The sequence below is a fragment of the Nothobranchius furzeri genome, chromosome 8, assembly GCF_043380555.1.
Source record: "Nothobranchius furzeri strain GRZ-AD chromosome 8, NfurGRZ-RIMD1, whole genome shotgun sequence".
NCBI classification, from domain to species: domain Eukaryota; kingdom Metazoa; phylum Chordata; class Actinopteri; order Cyprinodontiformes; family Nothobranchiidae; genus Nothobranchius; species Nothobranchius furzeri.
In genome coordinates this window covers 64,962,766-64,985,654 of record NC_091748.1, presented here as the reverse complement: position 1 = coordinate 64,985,654, position 22,889 = coordinate 64,962,766, and the positions used below count along the sequence as shown (strand labels likewise).

The 22,889-nt window shown below is 43.8% G+C and overlaps 1 protein-coding gene across 3 annotated transcripts; it reads left to right on the top strand.

Annotated features, from left to right (window-relative positions):
- Window positions 1–555: 555 nt before the first annotated feature.
- On the top strand, window positions 556–22,484 carry LOC107392799 (interleukin-6 receptor subunit beta). Of its 3 annotated transcripts, none has more exons than XM_054752236.2 (15): window positions 556–755; window positions 1,091–1,214; window positions 2,855–3,027; window positions 3,158–3,270; window positions 3,350–3,383; window positions 5,144–5,266; window positions 5,473–5,549; window positions 6,058–6,292; window positions 6,383–6,526; window positions 9,648–9,746; window positions 9,833–9,985; window positions 10,308–10,463; window positions 10,584–10,653; window positions 21,265–21,340; window positions 22,015–22,484. In XM_054752236.2, exons 1-15 carry the CDS (start codon window positions 650–652, stop codon window positions 22,336–22,338), a joined length of 2,007 nt encoding a protein of 668 aa, XP_054608211.2. In that variant the 5' UTR covers window positions 556–649; the 3' UTR covers window positions 22,339–22,484. The 3 variants fall into 3 exon arrangements, with proteins under 3 accessions (XP_054608211.2, XP_015826295.3, XP_015826294.3); XM_015970809.3 differs by having other exon boundaries at window positions 3,128–3,270; window positions 22,042–22,484; XM_015970808.3 differs by having other exon boundaries at window positions 3,128–3,270.
- The last annotated feature ends 405 nt before the right edge of the window (window positions 22,485–22,889 follow it).

The window sequence follows — 22,889 nt, the reverse complement described above, 5'->3', positions numbered from 1 at the left end:
CTAATCACACGTTAGCAAGTATCAGCAGAGCCAATAGAAGAGCTTCTAATGGGAAACAGGCTTCAACACAAGCGGTTGTTTTCTGCTTGGTCCTAGTGCTCAACCAGTGTCCATTTAATATAGTGTAATTTAGCTTTTGGACGGTAAAACGTGCAGGGGACAAAAATTTACTTTGGAAAAAGTAGGGAGGACATGTCCCCCCACCAGAAAAAAACTATGTTCATGCTTGGGGGGTTGTAGAACCACAGAAGGTTACATACAAAATACGGTAATTTCCCATTTAGCATGGTTTTCCTGCGCTGACACATTACACCCTACAGCATGTAGCTGTCTCTGGGCTTTTGCTATAGTTGCCTGAATTTCCCCCAGAGGTTTTTTTGATAGAAAAAAAAAAGAAAATAAAAAGCATAAAAAGAAAATCTGCAACAAAATTATTTTTTCATTCAAACCAATGACTTCAAAGAGTCTCGTACAGAAAGTGTCTGCTGTGACTGATTGTGACGTTGGCGAACACAACCTCCCCCCACCCCTGACACTTGTGGTTTTGCTCTAACTCATATAAACTGAGATGTGATACTGTGACATTTCTGAGAAACACAGTTCAGTTACATGAAGACAGGTGACTACATGGTCTTCCCTGCATTGGGAAATGATCATAATCTTTGGCACTTCACCTCACCTCATGGAAACTTTTAGGCACTGGAGATCACGATATGGATATGTGTTGTTATTTCTCCTCGCAGCAATCAGCAAAGGTAAGCTGCATGAAAACCTCTGATCTTTGACAGTATGAGCTTTGTGATTTCGTAGATTTTTTTAATTTAATCTCAACACAATCAATACAATATAAGATAGTGACAAATGATTTAAATTACATTAACAGCCACAGAAAACTGGTTAACTTATCTGCATTGTGTGGTTTCCTCTAACAAGTCACATCCGGTCTGTTGCAGACTCAGTGAAGCTCTAACAAGCAAAGTTTTCTGCAGTAGAACCACTGATTGTAGAACATTAGTACAACATTAGTCTAATTGCTATGTGTTGATATGCTCAAAATACAAATTTAGTTTCAAATGTGTTTTCTCCTAAGGGTCAGCATGTGGTGCTCTTTCCAGTCCTCAGTGCTTCAGAAGAAATGAGGTAGCCTCTATTTATATTTGTGAATGGAGCTTCAACACAAACGAGAGCGATGTGACGTTCACCCTTTACTTTACGTGAGTAGAGCAGCAGGTACAGCAGGGCTGACATCTTCATTAAGGTGGTCCTAGAATTTTAAACCACTTTTACCTTGTTGTTGTTAAATAAAGGCAGCTTGGGGTGTCTGATGTAGCAAACCAAAAGGTCTGTGTCATCTCTAACCTGCTCTCACCCAAACAGAAGCTCGGTGGCGTCGTTAATGCGGTCGAATGTAGTGAGGACTGTCCAGATCTTTACATAAGAGAAACTAAACAACAATTACACAAGCGCATGGCACAACACAGGAGAGCCACTTCTTCTGGTCAAGACTCTGCAGTCCACTCACACCTGAAGGTCAAGGGACACACTTTTAAAGATGACAAAGGACACATTCTGGAGAGAGAAGATAGCTGGTTTGAGAGAGGAGTAAAGGAAGCTATTTATGTCAAACATGAACAACCTACATTAATAGGGGAGGAAGGTTTGGATTTCACCTTTTCAGCACCTGTAATGCAGCTCTGAATCTCATTCCTAAGCAGTTTCAGTCCAGGTCACAGCCTCCTGCATCTAATCAATACAACAACTCCTCAGAGCGTAGGAAGGAGGGGTGTTCAGAGTGAGTTTCTGCTCGTTAAGCAACAATAGACAGTTACAGTTTAAAAGCTTGACACTTCCATATTCCAGTCAGAATTGAAAAAGCTCATTGGATCAGAAGCAAAACGTCTTCAAGAAACCAAAGAAGTTCAGTTACCTTCATTTGAACCCTTTTGGATCTCTGAGCAAATTATTAATGTAAAGGCGATGGAGAAGCAGTTCATTTTGAGAAAAGCTGATTTAACATCTTATAGGCTTAGACACACCATCTTACATTAGCATGTCTAAACCCACTTCAGTGTCGGTGATATATAATGTTGATGGCGGTAATGCTAACTGCAGAAAAATACTAGCCTGAACTACTGCTAATGCTAGCCTGTGCTACCGTTAAAACGAACCCAAGCTACTGCAAAGGTTAACGTCTACAACCTGTTTGCTGAACACTCATTTTGTTCCTTGTTCATCCAGACTCTCCCCTTCCATAGACAACGGCAAGCGCAACACTCACGTCCTCCTTTAGATTTGCTCACTTCCAAATGACCAAAGAGGGACTTAGTCTTTGTTTACAATCTGTGAGCCCGCAGAGTTGCAGAGTCTTTGCAAAACACAGCATTTTGCAAATATCCAAAGTAACAGATGCGACCCAGAAGTTATTTCTTTTAATTCTAAGAAGCCACAGCATCTTTTTGTTTAACTCTACTAGTAATAGAGTAAAAAAGGCTAGACGCTAACTTTAAGCTAACAATACTAAAGGTGAAGTTCAAACAGTTGTCTCTAAAAATATCTCATGCTACTTTTTCATCAACCAACAAATAGTTATTACAGTGAAATTTATGTTTTTACTTATCAACTGGCTGTGTATGACTCGATGTAGAATCTTCTGGGGCTGAACCATTGCTGGCAATAGCCATGAAACCCTGTGTGTTTTGAAAATGAGCTGCACTAACCACATTTGACCACAGGATGTCATCTTACTTCACTCTTGGCTCTGGAAATGTTTAGGAAATGTTGACTTTGTTTATTTAAAAAATGCTGAAACACACATTGCACTTCCACTTTGATTAAATTATATTTTTCTCTGCAGGGACATTTTTGGTATTGAGAAAAAAATTGAGAACATAAAGAAAAACCACAAGAACATCATCGAAGAAGAAGAAGACCTGACAGTCAGTGACAGAGTTGACATCTGGGTGGAGGCTCACGTTGGAAATGCTACATGCACATCACCCAATGTGTCTGGTTTACTAATAGACTCAGGTAATAAATGCTGCTACATAAATAATCTTTGGGCTGAGTTTTGTTATTTTTCCTTCACAGCAATTAATTATGAATCCAATGAAATACATTTTGTCAACAGTTAAATATGATGCTCCACATAATATTTTAGCATCCTGGTTAAGGAACAACCTCAGTTTGAGCTGGCAGGCTGCAGAGCGTTATCCAGCTTTAGCAGAAGTCTGTTTTAAAAAACATGGAAATCTCCTGGAATCATGTGAAAAAGTGAGAATGTTCATTATTCCTTATTCCAACATTTTTATAATCAATTTTCAACTAGTTTAATGATTTATTGTTCTTACAGAGATTAATAAATACCACAAATGAAGCTTCCAAGTGTGAGTACATCATTTTTTATTGGATACTATTTACTTTTCCAATTTTGTTGGGATATATTTGTTTGGTAAAACTTTACAATAAGGATCCCTTTATTAACATTACTTAGTGCACCCTGTGGCTTTGCAAGTTCTCCATCCATCCACCCATTTTCTGAGCCCGCTTGTCCATGTGGGGTCGCGGGGGCTGGTGCCTTCCCAGGCTGGGAAGTGAACCCAGGGCTTTCTTGCTGCAAGGCAACAGCTCTAACCACTGCACAGCCCCTTTGCAAGTTCTCCCATTTATAAATTATGGAGGGGTCTGAAATTCACATTGTAAATGCATTCCTACCATGAGAGACAGCATTTTAAAAAAATTAAGGAAATCACTCTGTATGATTATTTTTTCTTGATAAACTGTCCAAATTGATTTTGATCACAATTATCAATTGCGCAGTTGAACTAAGAGGTAATTTAGAAAATGCAAATTAGCAAGCTTTTAACAACAGAGCTCTTAACAGTGTGGTTTGCTGTTCTTTTCACCTGCTGTGGAGATATTATGGTCTCACACTGTGTGAAGAGTTATTTTGCCCACTTAGTGGCACAAATTACAATAGAATAGAATAGACTTTATTAATCCCACAGTGGGGAAATTCACTTGCTACAGCAGCACATACACTGCTGTAGCAAGAAGAAAAGGAAGAAGAAAAACAATGACAAGATAACAGGTAAACACACCAAGGCAGTAAGCTATTATTGTGACCCCCAATGACCAAAAACAACGAATAAAAAGGAAACTTGTGTTTCCAAAACTATGCAGCATAAGAGACACAGACATACAAATCTGCATCTGATATTGCACAATATTGAACACATACTGATGTTATTGTGTAACAGGATAACGCCAGTACCAGTTAAACTGAGGAGTTATACACTCTTATTGCAGAGGGGATGAATGACCTACGGTAGAGTTCTGTTTTACATCTGTGATGTCTCAGGCCTAGTCCACACGTAGCCGGGTTTTTCAAAAACGAATAACCGCCCCTCCAAAAACTTGCATCCACACCACCTCGTTTAAAAAAAACCTCTGTCCACACGTACCCGGACAAATACGTTGTTAAGGACATGCCAGACCTGTAGGCGGCAGTACTTCCCCAGTTCTTAACCTCGTCCTTCGTCTGTGGTCTTCCGCAAGGAGCAGTAATTCCGCTTGCAAAAACAAACAAGCAAAAAGCGCTTGGACAATTGATAAAGCGAGCGCAGCTCTGAGGGCATCCATGCTGTCGGCTAGTGTAAACACAGGTCGCACACATGATGTCAGCATTTTTTGTCACGGAAAGTGACGTTGCGGACCTTAAAACTCCGGTTTTGTCTGTCCACACGCAGACACCCAAAATGGAGAAAACACAGATCTTCACTTTGGCCGGAGTTTTTAAAAAGATCCGTTTTCGTGTGAAAAAACTCCGTTTTCGTGTGGATGACAGGCCAAAACGTAGAAAAATATCTACGTTTTGGCAGGTCCCCAGCTACGTGTGGACAGGGCCTCAGTCAGTTACTGAAGGAGCTGTCCATGGTCTCCACAGTGGAATGCAGTGGGTGGATGGGGTTTTGCGAAAGGAAATCAGCTGCTGTCTTTGAACATTAAAAGCAAAAATGTCACAATGTGTGTGCATATTTCTGTCATACATCACAATTTTTTGCTCTGGGAAAGATTGAAAATGTCATTAAGAAGACAAAATCAGTTGAAAACTATTGAATAATGACTTTTCTGTTCATCTGAACAGATAATGTCGTCATCGTGAATCTTATGAAGAGTTCGGCTTACCAAGTGCGAATCAGACACCTCGCTACGAAATACAAAGTACCACTTTGGAGCAACTGGTCGCCATTTATTACAGTTCCTGCAGGTAAAATCATCATCAAATGATCAGAGATTCAGATTAAAACTGCTGCAGATGCAAAAAATACAAAGTCTCTTTTCTCACTTGTAATACTTCTGCATCAGACTCTTAACTCAGCTGGTTTATTGATTGTGTATAAATTCATGCATCTTCTTTGGAAACCACAGATATGGACAATTCTGAATTAAACCTGTTTTGTGATTTCTTTGCAGCACTTGATTGTAAACTTGAAGTCAATCACACAAGCAGACTTTTAAATGGCACTCGGCAGGTGACACTGACTTGGAAGGTACACGAATAAAGTGAAAGCAACTAAAGCCCACAGCTAGTTTTCTACTCACCTTCTTCTTAGTAAACAAATCCAGTCACATAGCAAAAGATTTGTGATCATTTTGTATAAATTACTCTCTACAACAGGCACCCAAAGTTTTGGGGATGAAAGGAACGAATCGTCAAAAACTCCTGATGGAGAACAATTTGCAATTATTTTTTGAGTCATTTCATGGCAAGAAGTATACAACATACAGAACATTGTTTACCGATAAAGTCAAAGTGAAAATGTGGCGATATGCTGGTGAAAGTTCTCAATCATCCAGGTCATGGTAATCCAAAGGGTTCTGTTGAAGAAAACTGTACTTCTTTCGTTTCTTGAGGACATTTTGTCAATTCTAAGGAGAGAAATACAGTCACTACCTTACTTAATCTGTGTTAAATTAAAATTAAATTGAGCTTCATGCATAAAGGAATCAGACATGTTTTCTAACTCTATAAATTCCACTTGATTTCCTGCTCCTTAGCCGATCCCACATCAAGCAACACTCAGAGGAGTGACATACAGTGTGACTGACACACACTCTTCTCATGGATGTCCTTGTAAGAGGAAAAAGAGCCAAACCAGCAGAGACAGCAACCATCACACCCTGCATGTGTCTTACTCGGCCGTCAACATCACTGTTGTTGCCAGAAATGAAGCGGGGAAGTCACCTGAAACAGTCCTCCATGTACCAGCTGCTTCTGCAGCAGATTTAAAAAGTAGGTCTCAGAGTCGACATGCGTTTTAGTGTCACATCATGTTTATTTCCTCACCTAAACCAGTCTTGTTTCCTCCTTCCTCTTCGCCAGTTTGTGACCAAACATTACTGAATGCAAAGCTAAAGAGGAGAACTTGTCTTGAGCTGTATGAGCTTCAGGATGCAGATTTAAATCCAGAAAGTGTCATCATATTAACAGCTAGAAAACAGAAGAAAGGAGAGGGAATAAAAAGCAGTAAGTATCAATTAATTCTATTTATTCTGATCGTCGTCTCTCGTCTCGTCTTCCTCCGCTTATCCTGGTCCGGGCCGCGGGGGCAGCATCCCAACTAGGGAGCTCCACACCGTCCTCTCCCCGGCCTTCTCCACCAGCTCCTCCGGCAGGACCCCAAGGCGTTCCCGGACCAGATTGGAGATGTAACCTCTCCAACGTGTCCTGGGTCGACCAGGGAGCCTCCTGCCGGCAGGACATGCCCGAAACACCTCCCCGGGGAGGCGTCCAGGAGGCATCCTGACCAGATGCCCAAACCACCTCAACTGGCTCCTTTCGATCCGGAGGAGCAGCGGTTCTACTCTGAGTCCCTCCCAAATGTCCGAGCTCCTCACCCTATCTCTAAGGCTGAACCCGGCCACCCTACGGAGGAAACTCATTTCGGCCGCTTGTATCCGCGATCTCGTTCTTTCGGTCATTACCCAAAGCTCATGACCATAGGTGAGGATTGGGACGTAGATTGACTGGTAAATCGAGAGCCTGGCTTTCTGGCTCAGCTCCCTCTTCGCCACGACAGATCGGCTCAGTGTCCGCATCACTGCAGACGCTGAACCAATCCGCCTGTCGATCTCCCGATCCCTCCTACCCTCACTCGTGAACAAGACCCCAAGATACTTAAACTCCTCCACTTGAGGTAGGACCTCTTCCCCGACCTAGAGTTGGCAAACCACCCTTTTCCGGTCGAGAACCATGGTCTCAGATTTGGAGGTGTTGATCCTCATCCCAGCCACTTCACACTCGGCCGCGAACCTACCCAGCAAGAGCTGAAGGTCAGAGCTGGATGAAGCTAGGAGGACCACATCATCCGCAAAAAGCAGAGATGAGATTCTCCTGCCACCAAACTCGACACACTCCACACCATGGCTGTGCCTAGAAATTCTGTCCATAAAGGTAATGAACAGAACCGGTGACAAAGGGCAGCCCTGGTGGAGTTCAACCCTCACCGGGAACAGCTACCGGCTATGCGAACCAAACTCACGCTCCTCTGGTAAAGGGACTGAATGGCCCTTAACAGAAAGCTACCCACCCCATACTCCTGGAGCGTCCCCCACAGGGTGCCCCTGGGGACACGGTCATAAGCCTTCTCCAAATCCACAAAACACATGTGGATTGGTTGGGCAAGCTCCCATGCCCCCTCCATCACCCTTGCAAGGGTATAGAGCTGGTCCACAGTTCCACGGCCAGGACGAAAACCACGTTGCTCCTCCTCAATCTGAGATTCAACTATCAATCGGACCCTCCTCTCCAGTACCTTGGAGTAGACCTTTCCAGGGAGGCTGAGGAGTGTGATCCACCAATAGATGGAACACACCCTCAGGTCACCCTTCTTAAAGATGGGGACCACCACCCCGGTCTGCCACTCCACAGGAACTGCCGCCGATGACCACGCAATGTTGCAGAGACGTGTCAACCATGACAACCCTACAACATCCATAGCCTTGAGATACCCAGGACGAACCTCATCTGCCTCCGGGGCTCCGCCGCTGTGTAGTTGTTTGACTACCTCAGCAACTTCTGCCCCCGAGATTGGACAGTCCATCCCCAGGTCTCCCGGCTCTGGTTCCTCCTCGGAATGCGCATAGGTGGGATTGAGGAGCGCCTCAAAGTATTCCTTCCACCGTCCGATTATAGCCCCAGTTGACGTCAACAGCTCCCCATCCCCACTGTAAACAGTGTGAGCGAGTTGCTGCCTTCCTCTCCTGAGGCGCCGGACTGTTTGCCAGAACCTCTTTGGAGCCGATCGATAGTCTTTCTCCATGGCCTCACCAAACTCCTCCCACGCCCGAGATTTTGCCTCGGCAACTGCCACTGCTGCACCCCGCTTGGCTATCCGGTACCTGTCTGCTGCCTCAGGAGACCCACAGACCACCCACGCCCTGTAGGCCTCCTTCTTCAGCCTGACGGCTCCCCGAACCTCTGGTGTCCACCAGCGGGTACGGGGGTTGCCACCACTACTGGCACCGGCCATCTTGCGACCACAGCTAGCAACAGCCGCCTCAACAATCGCAGAGTGGAACAAGGCCCACTCGGAGTCAATGTCCCCCACTGCTCTCAGGACGCGGTCAAAGCTCTGCCAGAGGTGGGAGTTGAAGACCGTCTTGACAGGTTCTTCTGCCAGGCATTCCCAGCAGACCCTCACCATGCGTTTGGGTCTGCCTGGTCTACACGGCATCTTCCCCTGCCATCTGATCCAACTCACCACCAGGAGATGATCAGTTGACAGCTCCGCTCCTCTCTTCACTCGGGTGTCCAAAACATACGGCCGCAGGTCAGATGATACAACTACAAAGTCTATCATCGACCTGCGACCTAGGCTGCCCTGGTACCAAGTGTACCGATGGGCATCCTTATGTTCGAACATGGTGTTCGTTATGGCCAACCTGCGGCTTGCACAGAAGTCCATTAACGAAACACCATTCGAATTCAGATCAGGCGGGCCGTTCCTCCCAATCACACCCCTCCAGGTCAAGCTGTCATTGCCCACGTGAGCATTGAAGTCCCCCAGCAGGACAATGGAGTCCCCTACTGGAGCACTATCTAGCACTCGTCCCAGGGACTCCAAAAAGGGTGGGTACTCTGAACTGATATTTGGCCCATAAGCACAAACAACAGTCAGGACCCGTTCCCCGACCTGAAGGTGCAGGGAAGCTACCCTCTCGTCCCCCGGGGTAAACCCCAACACACAGGCAGAGAGTCTTGGGGCTAACAAAACGCCAGCCCCAGCCCTCCGCCTCTCACCCGGTGCAACTCCAGCAAAGGAGAGTGTCCAACCCCTCTCAAGGACTTGGGTTCCAGAGCCAATGCTATGTGTCGAGGTGAGTCCGACTATATCTAGCCGGTACCGCTCAACCTCTGCCACAAGCTTCATGTTCCTCCTGTGGGTGGTCGGTCCACAGTCCACAGTCCACATGAATTAAAAGCAGTAAGTATCAATTAATTCTGATCATCATTCAAATTTACACCAAACCTCATTGATAATTCCAGACGTTTAGGGCAACATTTTGAACTTTTGACCTCATACTGATGAAGCTAGGGTTAAAATGTTCCACTGAGGCATGAAACATGCGATGTGGTTCTGTTACAGGCATGAAAAACTTTACACGCTACCTGTACTTTGAACACAGATGTCACAATGGCAAACCACGGACAGTTAAAGTGTGCCTCTTTTATCTGAAAGAGGGTGGTGAGTGTCTTTAGTGAGACATTTCATCATAATTAAAATAAATTCTAAACGTTTGATCGTTTTGCAATGTTCCCGTTTTTACTCAGCGCCCAATAAGGAGCCACAGTACGACAAAACCATTCCTAAAACACATTCTGTGTACCTGTCCTGGAAGGAGATTTCATATGAGCACCACCGAGGTTTCCTCACAAACTACAGCCTGTGCAGCATGAAAATCAGTCCGCAGAAAGAGCCCAAAGGTATGGAAGACTATGTTTTGTGTGTATTTTTAAGAATTTGAATTATTAATATAAGCAGGGGTCCCCAATCCTGGTCCTGGAGGGCCAGTATCCAGCAGGTTTTGTGTTTTTTCTGCTCCAACAGACTTGATTCAGTGGTTGAAACACCTGTGCAGCAGCTCATGAGGCTCTGCATAAGCCTGTTAATTAGCTGCTGATTGAAATCAGGTGTGTTGAAACAGAGTTCAAACTAAAACATACAGGATACCGGCCCTCCAGGACCAGGATTGGGGACCCCTGATATAAAGGCTTCTGTTGACGTATCTGCACCTTATCGTATCAGAGTGCTTCAACATCTCAGCATCAATGACTGAACACCACCTGGAGAATCTGACCCCAGGAGCCAAATACAACATCACTCTGGCTGGAGTGACCAGAGCAGGAGAAGGACTTCTAGCTGCACAAATTATAGAAACGTTACAAGAGAAGCCTTTTAACGGTATTAGACTTAAAGGACTTTTTATTTTATTCAAGTGTATTTTGTCATTAATCTGTTGTGAGGTCATTTTTTTCAAATTTTCTAATTTCTTCTCTTTATGACATGTCTTCTTTAAAACAGTGTGGCTGAGTTTTGGGTTGCTCGTGGTGTTCTTCATCTTCTCAGCAGTCTGCACCGTTATCATAAAGAGGTAGGAGGTTGATTATTGTCCTTTCAAGTCTATTTATTATCGTCACTTCCATTTCTAATTCTCACAACATAAACATGATTGGGACCAATCTAGCTAAGATGATAGAAAAACCAAAAGTTGAAATGGATGTTACTAGACACATAACTGCTAACGTCAATACTATGTTTATTAAGGACACTGATGAACAAGAAATCATTTCCACTGTAAAAAAATGTAAAGGCAACAGATCAAAAGACTCTGAGAGTTTTGACACGTCATTAATAAAAAGCATAATAGAATGTAATGCTAAACTGTTTGCATACATTTGTAATCTCGTCTCGTCTCGTCTTCCTCCGCTTATCCGGGTACGGGTCGCGGGGGCAGCATCCCAATTAGGGAGCTCCAGGCCGTCCTCTCCCCGGCCTTGTCCACCAGCTCCTCCGGCAGGACCCCAAGGCGTTCCCGGACCAGATTGGAGATGTAACTTCTCCAACGTGTCCTGGGTCGACCCGGGGGCCTTCTGCCGGCAGGACATGCCCGAAACACCTCCCCAGGGAGGCGTCCAGGAGGCATCCTGACCAGATGCCCAAACCACCTCAACTGGCTCCTTTCGATCCGGAGGAGCAGCGGTTCTACTCCGAGTCCCTCCCGAATGTCCGAGCTCCTCACCCTATCTCTAAGGCTGAGCCCGGCCACCCTACGGAGGAAACTCATTTCGGCCGCTTGTATCCGCGATCTCGTTCTTTCGGTCATTACCCAAAGCTCATGACCATAGGTGAGGATTGGGACGTAGATCGACCGGTAAATCGAGAGCCTGGCTTTCTGGCTCAGCTCCCTCTTCCCCACGACAGATCGGCTCAGCGTCCGCATCACTGCAGACGCCGAACCAATCCGCCTGTCGATCTCCCGATCCCTCCTACCCTCACTCGTGAACAAGACCCCGAGATACTTAAACTCCTCCACTTGAGGTAGGACCTCTCCCCCGACCCGGAGGTGGCAAGCCACCCTTTTCCGGTCGAGAACCATGGTCTCAGATTTGGAGGTGCTGATCCTCATCCCAGCCGCTTCACATTCGGCCGCGAACCTACCCAGCAAGAGCTGAAGGTCAGAGCTGGATGAAGCTAGGAGGACCACATCATCCGCAAAAAGCAGAGACGAGATTCTCCTGCCACCAAACTCGACACACTCCACACCACGGCTGCGTCTAGAAATTCTGTCCATAAAAGTGATGAACAGAACCGGTGACAAAGGGCAGCCCTGGCGGAGTCCAACCCTCACTGGGAACAGGTCCGACTTACTACCGGCTATGCGAACCAAACTCACGCTCCTCTGGTAAAGGGACTGAATGGCCCTTAACAGAAAGCCACCCACCCCATACTCCTGGAGCGTCCCCCACAGGGTGCCCCTGGGGACACGGTCATAAGCCTTCTCCAAATCCACAAAGCACATGTGGATTGGTTGGGCAAACTCCCATGCCCCCTCCATCACCCTTGCAAGGGTATAGAGCTGGTCCACAGTTCCACGGCCAGGACGAAAACCACATTGCTCCTCCTCTATCTGAGATTCAACTATCGATCGGACCCTCTTCTCCAGTACCTTGGAGTAGACCTTTCCAGGGAGGCTGAGGAGTGTGATCCCCCTATAGTTGGAACACACCCTCAGGTCACCCTTCTTAAAGATGGGGACCACCACCCCGGTCTGCCACTCCCTAGGAACTGCCCCCGATGACCACGCAATGTTGTAGAAACGTGTCAACCATGACAGCCCTACAACATCCATAGCCTTGAGATACCCAGGACGAACCTCATCCGCCCCCGGGGCTCCGCCGCTGTGTAGTTGTTTGACTACCTCAGCAACTTCTGCCCCCGAGATCGGACAGTCCATCCCCAGGCCTCCCAGCTCTGGTTCCTCCTCGGAATGCGCATTGGTGGGATTGAGGAGCTCCTCAAAGTATTCCTTCCACCGTCCGACTATAGCCTCAGTTGACGTCAGCAGCTCCCCATCCCCACTGTAAACAGTGTGAGCGAGTTGCTGCCTTCCTCTCCTGAGGCGCCGGACAGTTTGCCAGAACCTCTTTGGAGCCGATCGATAGTCTTTCTCCATGGCCTCACCAAACTCCTCCCACGCCCGAGATTTTGCCTCGGCAACTGCCACTGCTGCACCCCGCTTGGCTATCCGGTACCTGTCTGCTGCCTCCGGAGACCCACAGACCAGCCACGCCCTGTAGGCCTCCTTCTTCAGCCTGACGGCTCCCCGAACCTCTGGTGTCCACCAGCGGGTACGGGGGTTGCCACCACGACTGGCACCGGCCACCTTACGACCACAGCTAGCAACAGCCGCCTCGACAATCGCAGAGTGGAACAAGGCCCACTCGGACTCAATGTCCCCCACTGCTCTCGGGACGTGGTCAAAGCTCTGCCGGAGGTGGGAGTTGAAGACCGTCTTGACAGGTTCTTCTGCCAGGCGTTCCCAGCAGACCCTCACTATGCGTTTGGGTCTGCCAGGTCTACGCGGCATGTTCCCTTGCCATCTGATCCAACTCACCACCAGGTGGTGATCAGTTGACAGCTCCGCCCCTCTCTTCACTCGGGTGTCCAAAACATACGGTCGCAGGTCAGATGATACGACTACAAAATCTATCATCGACCTGTGACCTAGGCTGCCCTGGTACCAAGTGTACCGGTGGGCATCCTTATGTTCGAACATGGTGTTCGTTATGGCCAAACTGCGGCTTGCACAGAAGTCCAATAACAAAACACCGCTCGAGTTCTGATCAGGTGGGCCGTTCCTCCCAATCACACCCCTCCAGGTCAAGCTGTCATTGAAGTCCCCCAGCAGGACAATGGAGTCCCCTGATGGAGCACTATCTAGCACTCGTCCCAGGGACTCCAAAAAGGGTGGGTACTCTGAACTGATATTTGGCCCATAAGCACAAACAACAGTCAGGACCCGTTCCCCGACCCGAAGGCGCAAGGAAGCTACCCTCTTGTCCCCCGGGGTAAACCCCAACACACAGGCAGAGAGTCTCGGGGCTAACAAAAAGCCAACCCCAGCCCTCCGCCTCTCACCCGGAGCAACTCCAGCAAAGTAGAGTGTCCAACCCCTCTCCAGGTCTCGGGTTCCAGAGCCAATGCAATGTGTCGAGGTGAGTCCGACTATATCTAGCCGGTACCGCTCAACCTCTGCCACAAGCTCCGGCTCCTTCCCCGCCAGCGAGGTGACGTTCCATGTCCCAAAAACTAGTTTCCTTGTCCGGGGATTGGACCGCCAAGGCTCCCGCCTTGGTCTGCCACCCGATTCACATTGCACCGGACCCTTCATGTTCCTCCTGCGGGTGGTGGGTCCACAGTTGGACGAGCCCATGTATCCGGTTCGGGCTGGGCCCGGCCGGGCCCCATGGGCGAAAGCCCGGCCACCAGGCGCTCGCTCACGGGCCCCAACCCCAGGCCTGGCTCCAGGGTGGGACCCCGGTAACCCTCCGGGCCGGGTACTCCGACTCTTCGTTTTCACCGCCATGAAAGATCCTTCGAACCGTTCTTTGTCTCACCCTTCACCTAAGACCAATTTGTCATGGGAGACCCTACCAGGGGCACTAAGTGCCCCAGACAACATAGCTCCTAGGATCATTAGGGCACTCAAACTCCTCCACCACGATAAGGTGACGGTTCAAGGAGAGCAGGATACATGCCATTTGTAATCAATCATTTAAAACTGGCATTTTCCCCAGTAAAATGAAAACTGCGAAAGTTTTACCAGCATTTAAATCGGGTGATAAAGACAGTCATCCAACTACAGGCCAATCTCTCTGTTATCTCAGTTCTCCAAAATAACAGAGAAAATATTTATAAATAGATTGGATGATTTTATTGAAAAAAATAATTTACTAAGTGAGCATCAGTATGGATTCAGAACAAAAAGATCAACGGCAATGGCAACAATTAGCATGGTAGAGGCTATATCTAAAGCAATCGATAATAAAAGCAATAGAATCGGAATTTATTTAGATCTTAAGAAAGCCTTTGACACAATAGATTACAATGTCCTGCTAACCAAATAAGATAAATATGGCATACGAGGAATAGCATATAACTGGTTAAAAAGCTACCTACCAGGAAGACAACAATTCACTGAAATTGGAAATGTAAAATCATCTACAAAACAAGTGTCCTGTGGGGTAGCTCAAGGTTCAGTGTTAGGACACAAGTTATTCACACTTACATAAATGACATCAATAAAGTAACTAATCAATTGAACTATATTCTCTTTGCAGATGATACCAATATGTATATCACAGGGAAAGACATAGAACAACTACTGAATATCGTTGGAAGTGAACTAGAAATACTAAAGACCTGGTTTGACAGTAACAAATTATCATTAAATCTAAGCAAAACTAAATACATTATATTTGGAAAACAAAAACTAGTGAATCTTCCTAAATTAATAATAAATGGGGTAGAAATAGAAAGAGTAAATGAAATTAAATTCTTGGGTGTCACAATACACCAAAGGCTGAGTTGGAAGCCGCACATAGAAAATGTAAAAACTAGGATGTCTAAAATTATTGCAGTCTTAAATAAATCGAAACACATTCTAAATGGGAAATCCTTATTACTTTTATACCAATCATTAGTACTTCCTTACATGATGTATTGTCTGGAAGTCTGGGGAAACACTTACAAATCTCAGATAGCACCCATAGTTTTATTACAGAAGAGGGCAATAAGAGTAACTAGAAAAATTGCATTTATTGCACAAATGCTGTTTGAATGCTGGATAGCTGAAACTGTAAGCTGAAGCTGCTGAACAGCTGAACTGAAGCTGAAACTAAGCAAAACTGTCAAAATGAGCTGAATGTCTTGAAAGATGTAGAAGCAAAAAGCACCAACAAGCAAATAAAGCACAAAAAGTAAGTGAAGAATAGAGAAAAATTATGCTAAATAGCAAAAAAAAAAAAAAAAAAAAAAAAAAAAACTTAAATCTGTGAACATTGTATAAAAATCTGGACAGCTTAAATGTCTAAACACCTGTTAATTTCAGTTTACCAAGTTTAACAGTTTAATCTTACCATTTAGCTGAACTGTGAAATTAGCAGCTTATGGTAAATTTGGTAACTGATTGCTGAAGTTGTTGAATAGCTGAAGTAAGCTGACACTAAGCTAAACTGTCAAATGAGCTGAATGTAGTGAAAGATGTGAAAGCAAAAAGCACCAAGAAGCAAAAAAATGCACAAAAAGTAAGTGAAGAATCAAGAAAACTAATCCTAAATAGCAGAAAACTCAAATCTGTGAACACTGTTTAAAAAAATTGGACAGCTAAAATGTCTAAACACCTGTTATTTCAGTAGGACTCGTTTAACAGTTTAATTTTTACACTTAGCTGAACTGTGAAATTAGCATCATACGCTGAATTCAGAAATTAATTGCTGAAGCTGAAACTAAGCAAAACTGCTAAAATGAGCTGAATGTTTTGAAAGATTTAGAAGCAAAAAGCACCAAAATGTAAATAAAGCACAAAAAGTGAAGAACGGACAAAACAATCCTAAACAGCAGAAAACTGAAATCTGAACATTATTTAAAAATCTGGACAGCAAAAATGTCTAAACACTTGTTGTTTGAGTAGGACTAGTTTAACAGTTTAATTTTTATATTTAGTTGAACTGTGAAATGAGTAGCATAAGCCAAATTCAGAAACGGATTGCTGAAGCTGCTGAATAGCTGAGGTGAAGCTGAAACTAAGCTAAACTGTCAAAAAGAGCTGAATGTATTTAAAGATTTAGGAGCAAAAATCACCAACAAGTGTAATAAAGCTCAGAATATAGGTGAAGAATGGATAAAAAATGCTAAACTGCAGAAAACTTTAATCTTTGAACATTTATTAAAAACTTGAAATTTGAACTGTTAAACAGCTGGCATTTGAATGAGAATAGTTTAATGGGTACATTTTTACAATTGGCTGAACTTTGAATTTAGAAATATTTGCTGATATCTGAAACTGATAGATTAACATATGTTCAGATTTGATATGGGATGGATGAAGGGTTGGATGAATGAAATAACGGATGGATTGTTGGATGGATGTTAGATGGTTTATTGGATGGATGGATGGATGGATGGATGGATAGATGGATGGATGGATAGATGGATGGATGGATAGATGGATAGATGGATAGATGGATAGATGGATAGATGGATAGATGGATGGATGGATAGATGGATGGATGGATAGATAGATGGATGGATAGATAGATGGATGGATAGATAGATGGATAGATAGATAGATAGATAGATAGATAGATAGATAGATAGTTAGATAGATAGATAGATAGATAGATAGATAGATAGATAGATAGATAGATAGATAGATAGATAGATAGATAGATAGATGATAGATAGATAGAAGCATGTATGGATAGATGGATGGATTCCTTAGGCCAAGCCGATCGATTTGATGTCTCACATGCGTGGGTGTGTAATTCCATTTAGCCAGAAGATGATTGACCTCTCTCAACCAATCAGGGAGCTGGGAGGGAGCGGTCAATCAAATTGAACTTATTTCTAGTTTTAAGTACAAACAGTTCAAAAAGATCAAAAACAGGAGTCTGTTAATGGCTCAATATTTTGCTTTTTATATTCATTCCTATGAGACTTGGTTAAAGTGATTTGCAGTTCCTTGTGTTGCCATGGTAACAGATGACAGGAGTCTGCATTAACAAAACAATGTACAATGTCATATGACTCATTTAAACTTTGAATAACATTTCTATATTAAAGTATGTTGATACAGTTGTGTCTAAAATGTTGTTAAATGTTGTTGCTAAGCACGTTGCCATGGTAACGCAGAACACAATATCAAGTTAATACAAGACTCCTGGGACCAAGCAGGTTGAATTGATGTACCATGTGTGGGCGCACATTTCCTTTTAGGCAGAAGACGATTGAAAACTCTCAGCCAATGAGAGAGCAGCGAAGGAGGAGGGGGCGGTTCCTGCCTTCTGACTAGTGTTAAAATGTCAGCTATGCTGCTAGTTTTAAAATGTCAGCTATGCTGCTAGTTTTAAGTGTATAGAGTTGGGTTGGGTTGGGTTGGTTGGTTGGTTGGTTGTCTCATGCTTCAGCAGTTCGTTGCAGTCAGCGTTATTAACTGAAAAATATTAAATAATTACTTGTCTTCACAATCACATTTTCTTTATTATTGGTCTCTCCATTTGTGCTTCCATTTCTGTTGCATGTTCGTGTTGATACAGCAACCAGCAACGTATTGTACAAAAAATCCCAAATAAAACTAATAATGTAAAAAGTTTATAACCTATTTCAAACTGTGGGGAATACTTTTAAAACATAGAATCAAACAAACTGAAATAAACCCGTCTACAGCTCGTCCTCCTGCTCACAACCAACAAGCTGCACACAGTAAGCTCATTAAAGGTTATCTAGCTAAAACTGGCAACATAAAATATCATCATTGGCTTATTTTAGTAGCGGTTAGCTAATGCTTCACAATGCAACAAAATGATGACATTTCATCAACTTACCGGAGAAAATCCTTCCAAAACACCGAAAATGAACTGCAGTCTATGCAGCAGCGGGGTCTGTTTGGAACTATTCGAAGCTACATGAACCACGTGACTCCCGCATTCCGTGTCGTAACCATCGAAATAAATACAGGTCGTAACTCTCTCTTTCTACAGCTCTGACAGAACCCTCCTCTCCCAATGATTGGACAGGAATTCGAGAAACGTGATTGGTAGCTAAGACTCATGCTCTCAGTGGTTCCACCCAAGTTCCTCCCACTGACACTAGAATCGAGACAAAAAGATCCGTAACTGTAGATTTGAGGTTTGTACATGTAGAATGAAATATTGTTTTGAGAGTTTTGATTTCAAACTTGTACCTTGATTTTTTCAATTTGGAAGTCTGCTAGTTACAAAACGAAAGTTTCATGTTTCTGAATGAATGTTTGATGTTACAAAATGAGTAGTAAATGTACAAAATAAAAGTTTGATTTTACAAAATAAAAAATACATGTACAAAATGAAAATTTCCTGTTACAAAACAAGAAATACAAGTACAAATTGAGAATTACAAGTTAGAAAACTAAAGTTACAAGTTATGAATCCAAAGTTACATGTAATGAAACATGTTCGAAGTTACAAAACTTGGTACAAGTTACGCTGAATATTGTCCCAATCCTAGCTCCATATAGAAGGGAGTTACAATAGTTGATGCGAGAAGTGATGAGGCTACGAACGCAGCAGCATGAGGCGTGAGAAAAGGAAGGAGTCTGTTGATATTGCGTAGATTGTGTAGTGATCTGTAGTTTGTATATTTATACACTGTAATTAGATCTAAATATTATAATAAGAAGTGGTTGTTTTTATCATCAGGGAGTTTACTTAAACACTCTGTATTGACTGAGAGACAAGAAAAGAGAGAGTTGGGATCGTTTAAGAATCTTTAATTTCTATAATTATAAATTCTTGCAATCTACCAGGACTAACTCCGTGATGGATGCATATGGATTTGGATGTTTCAGGTTGGTGTGTGTGTGTGTGTGTGTGTGTGTGTTTCAGAATCTCTAGGCTGACGTAGCGAATCTGGTTGTTATGACTAGGCTAACACGAGGCTTCAGAAGCTGATGACATGAGCGCCATTTTGCCGCAACTACGTACAATGTGGAGCCTCCCGTGTAGATCAGGAAATGCCAGGTCCTCGGACCTTCAGATGTGCTGGAGCTGGTGAAACAGCGGTCGCAGCACTACAAAGCCCGTCTGTGGGTCGACTCCCGGTATCAGCGGCAGGCGTCAGCGAGTTAGCTCTTATTTTGAAGGAACGTCGTCTTGTTGTTCAAACGACGGAAATCTCCAGCTTGACAGTTCTCAGCTTAAAGTAGAAAGTACATCTGGCCAGGCTGTACTTCTCTTTTGTGGTGATGGATCGAGAGCTGGTTGAAAACTACGTTGAGAGTATGATGTAACTCCTTTGGAGCTCAGATCGAACAGAGCTGAGGTTAAAATGGAACTGAGTTTAAAATGGCGTTGCCTTGTTTTATATCCCCTAGTTGTTTACAAATCTTAGTAAACCGGATTGGACAACTTCATTAAACAACCCAGATTCTGACCTACGGCAGACGAAACTTCTGATTGGTTGAGAACAATGTGTCATGCGTTTCCATGTCAATGCAGATCAGTCTGTCTGGTGCAGTCCTGTTTATTCATTAAACACATAACTCATGACTTCTTTATTTCACAGATCATTCACCTGATTATTAATGATCAACATATGCTCTGATTAGCTTTATCACGAATAAAGTACTTTGATTAATTAATGGAAAGCGTTCTTCTTCTCTTCTTCTGTCTCTTCTCCTGGAATGTAAACATACTGAAACCAGCATCCGACCTTGGCGATTCCAACACGTTGTTACTGTGTGAAGGGGCAGCTGTTAAGGGCAGACAATAGGATCTTAATAACGCTACAATGGAAATATGCGGCCCGAGTAACATGCCTAATGTGAGATTTGAATGAAAGTGTACGATCTTGTATGACACCAAGACTTTTTACCTGTAAAGATGGGTGAACAGTGCAGTTGTCAATATTAATAGAGAGATTGGGAGCATTGCTTAAAACCGAATGAGTGCCAATGAGTAGAAGTTCCATTTTATTGCTGTTTAGTTTAAGTAGATTTTGAGAGTAAAGTAAGTACATTTTATTTATATAGCACTCATCATAGAAAGAGAATCACAAGGTGCTTCACAGAGAGCAACAAAACAAAACAACCCATGAAGTCATACAATCCAAATGCTTTTGAAACACAAAACAGCAAATATCATAAAATCAATTAAAATCATAAAAACAGTCATGAAATTATAAAAAGATCACAAATGTCCAACAACTGAAATGTAATTATAGAATCGAGTTAAACCCAAACCCTAAAGAAGAAAACACAAACGATTTATGTAAAAGCAGCTTTAAATTAAAGGGTCTTTAGCTGTTTTTTTAAAAGTGTCCAGACTGTCAATACTGTGAGGATAAAGGAAGATAATTCCAAAGTCGGGGTGCAACAGTCTGGAAGGAGCGATCACCTCAACTTTTATATCTGGTCTTTGGAATTTCTAGAAGGTTCTGGTGTGCGGATGTGAGGGCTCGGGTTGGAGCATAAGGCTTTAACAGTTCAGTAATTTAACCCTCCCATTGTCTACATGGGTGACCACGTCAGGAAAGTTGACCATTGAGCAGGATTGATGGTTTATTCCTTGAGGTCCACGTGACAAGGGTGAAGAGTGAGCACCACCTCAGTTTGAATTCTAAAGTTAACGGGTAACCAGTGCAGAGACATTAGAATAGGAGGGATGTGTGCTCTTCTGTTTGCTCCAGGTAGGAGCCTCGCTGCAGAGCTCTGGACCAACTGAAGGCGGCCAAGGGCTTTTTTGTTAAAACATGTGAAGAGTGTGTTACAGACATCTAGACGTGAGGAGACAAAGGCATGGATGACCATGTCAAGTTGACCAATGTTTTTGAGTGGCCTTCAAGAGACATTGATTGGTCAAAAACAACACCCAAATTCCTCCAGTTTGACTTATGGCAGACGCTAAATGACCAATTTGTTGACTGTCTTTTTGTTTTTCATATTTAGAATCAAAGCTAAGATCTTCCCTCCCATACCGAGATCAGTGATACTAGATTTCATCCCCCGCTACCCAGAGAAGGAGGTAAGAAACTGCATTATCTAAGATAGTTATAAAAGTCAGAACTTTTTCATTGCAATTTAAAAATTGAACTGCTAGTGAAATTGAAGATTTCCTCTTTTGAGTCATCACCCTCAAGAATCTCCAAGAGATCTGAATGATCAATCATGTGTATTAAGGAGGAATATAAATTGGAGCAATGTTTATGTTTATGTTTATGTTTGTGTTTATGTATTTAGCAGACGCTTTTGTCCAAAGCGACACCATGTTTTTTAGAATGGTGACGTGAACGAACCACTAACCTTTGATTTGACCAGAACCAGCAGAACTGAGTCTAAGGACACAATAAATATTGTATTTCACATAAATGTGGTTGGTTTCATGTTTATTATTAGTAAAGATGAGATTTTTTTAATGCAAGCTCTTTATCTAGAAACTAATCCTGACAAGACCAATGCGTATAAATTTGTATTTCATTAAATCAAATCTTATCAGCAAATAAAATATATATTAAACAACATAGATCTTATATTTATACTAAAAGTATCTGAAAATTATTCATTTGAACATAAATCTCCTATAATGTTTTCACATTTCTTTTTACAATCCATTCATTCAATTGACCCTAAAACCAGCCTATAATTGAAAAATCAGGAATCAGCAAGAATTTATCAGAAATTTGTGGCTCTTTTTCCCAGAAACCTGAACAAGTTTTCTACTCGCAGCAGGAGATGTGCGACACAAAAGAGGAGGTGCACGAACTTACACTGTACCAGCCTGGTTTAGAAGAAACCCCTGTCCTCGGCGTCCTGAAAGGGGAATGGGACGACACTACTGATGAGGACATGGAAAAGGAGAGAAGTGACTCAGCAGGATCCGATGATGAGTGCTTGAGTCTCGACTCAGCAGTTCAGACTCTGAGCAAGTCACAGATGGCAGAACTTGAGCAGGCGGAGGCTGAACTCGCCAGGCTAATATACAGGAGCGGTTTGGTGTTCGATGTGAAGTCAGAATCTTCTTAAATCAGCCTGACTGTTAAAAAGCCTCGCAGCACAAAACTTTGACCTTCAGGTCAGTGTGTAGCATGGAACATTTGTTCTATTTCGTCTAGTCTTAGCCCTTAAGCGAGCTGCTATTGGAAGGATGATCTCCGCATCAGCCAATCATGAAGAGCTTAAATGTACGCCCACCAATAGTGGGCCCCCTCGTGGTATATAAACGCAGTGACCCCACTGCTCGCCTCCTTTTTCTCTTCATGCCAAGCTGAGAGCTTCTTAAAGAGCAAATTTATCCAGAAAGAGCAAGATTATCCGAGAAGACTTACCAGCCATGTCCAGCGACGCCAGACCCTGCCCGACCTGCCAGTCGGGCTCCATTTCCAGCGGAGACCTGCACGCTAAGTGTGAGGTCTGTCTCGGGGCTCACCACGCTGGCCTGGCCTTGACCCCGCAGGCCTCGTGCCCGTTCTGTGCCGCTCTGCCCGTGGCAGAGAAGATTCGCCGGGTCGAGTACTTCACTCCCGCCGCCGACGAAGAATTTCCGGTGGCTGACTCGTACCCGCTGGACAAGGCGT

Coding starts and splice junctions, on each gene's coding strand:
- LOC107392799 (XM_015970808.3), top strand. CDS start 650: ATGATCATAATCTTTGGCACTTCACCTCACCTCATGGAAACTTTTAGG. Junction 5,550..6,057: donor AGGTGACACTGACTTGGAAG/GTACACGAATAA, acceptor CCTGCTCCTTAG/CCGATCCCACATCAAGCAAC. Junction 21,341..22,014: donor CCCGCTACCCAGAGAAGGAG/GTAAGAAACTGC, acceptor TCTTTTTCCCAG/AAACCTGAACAAGTTTTCTA.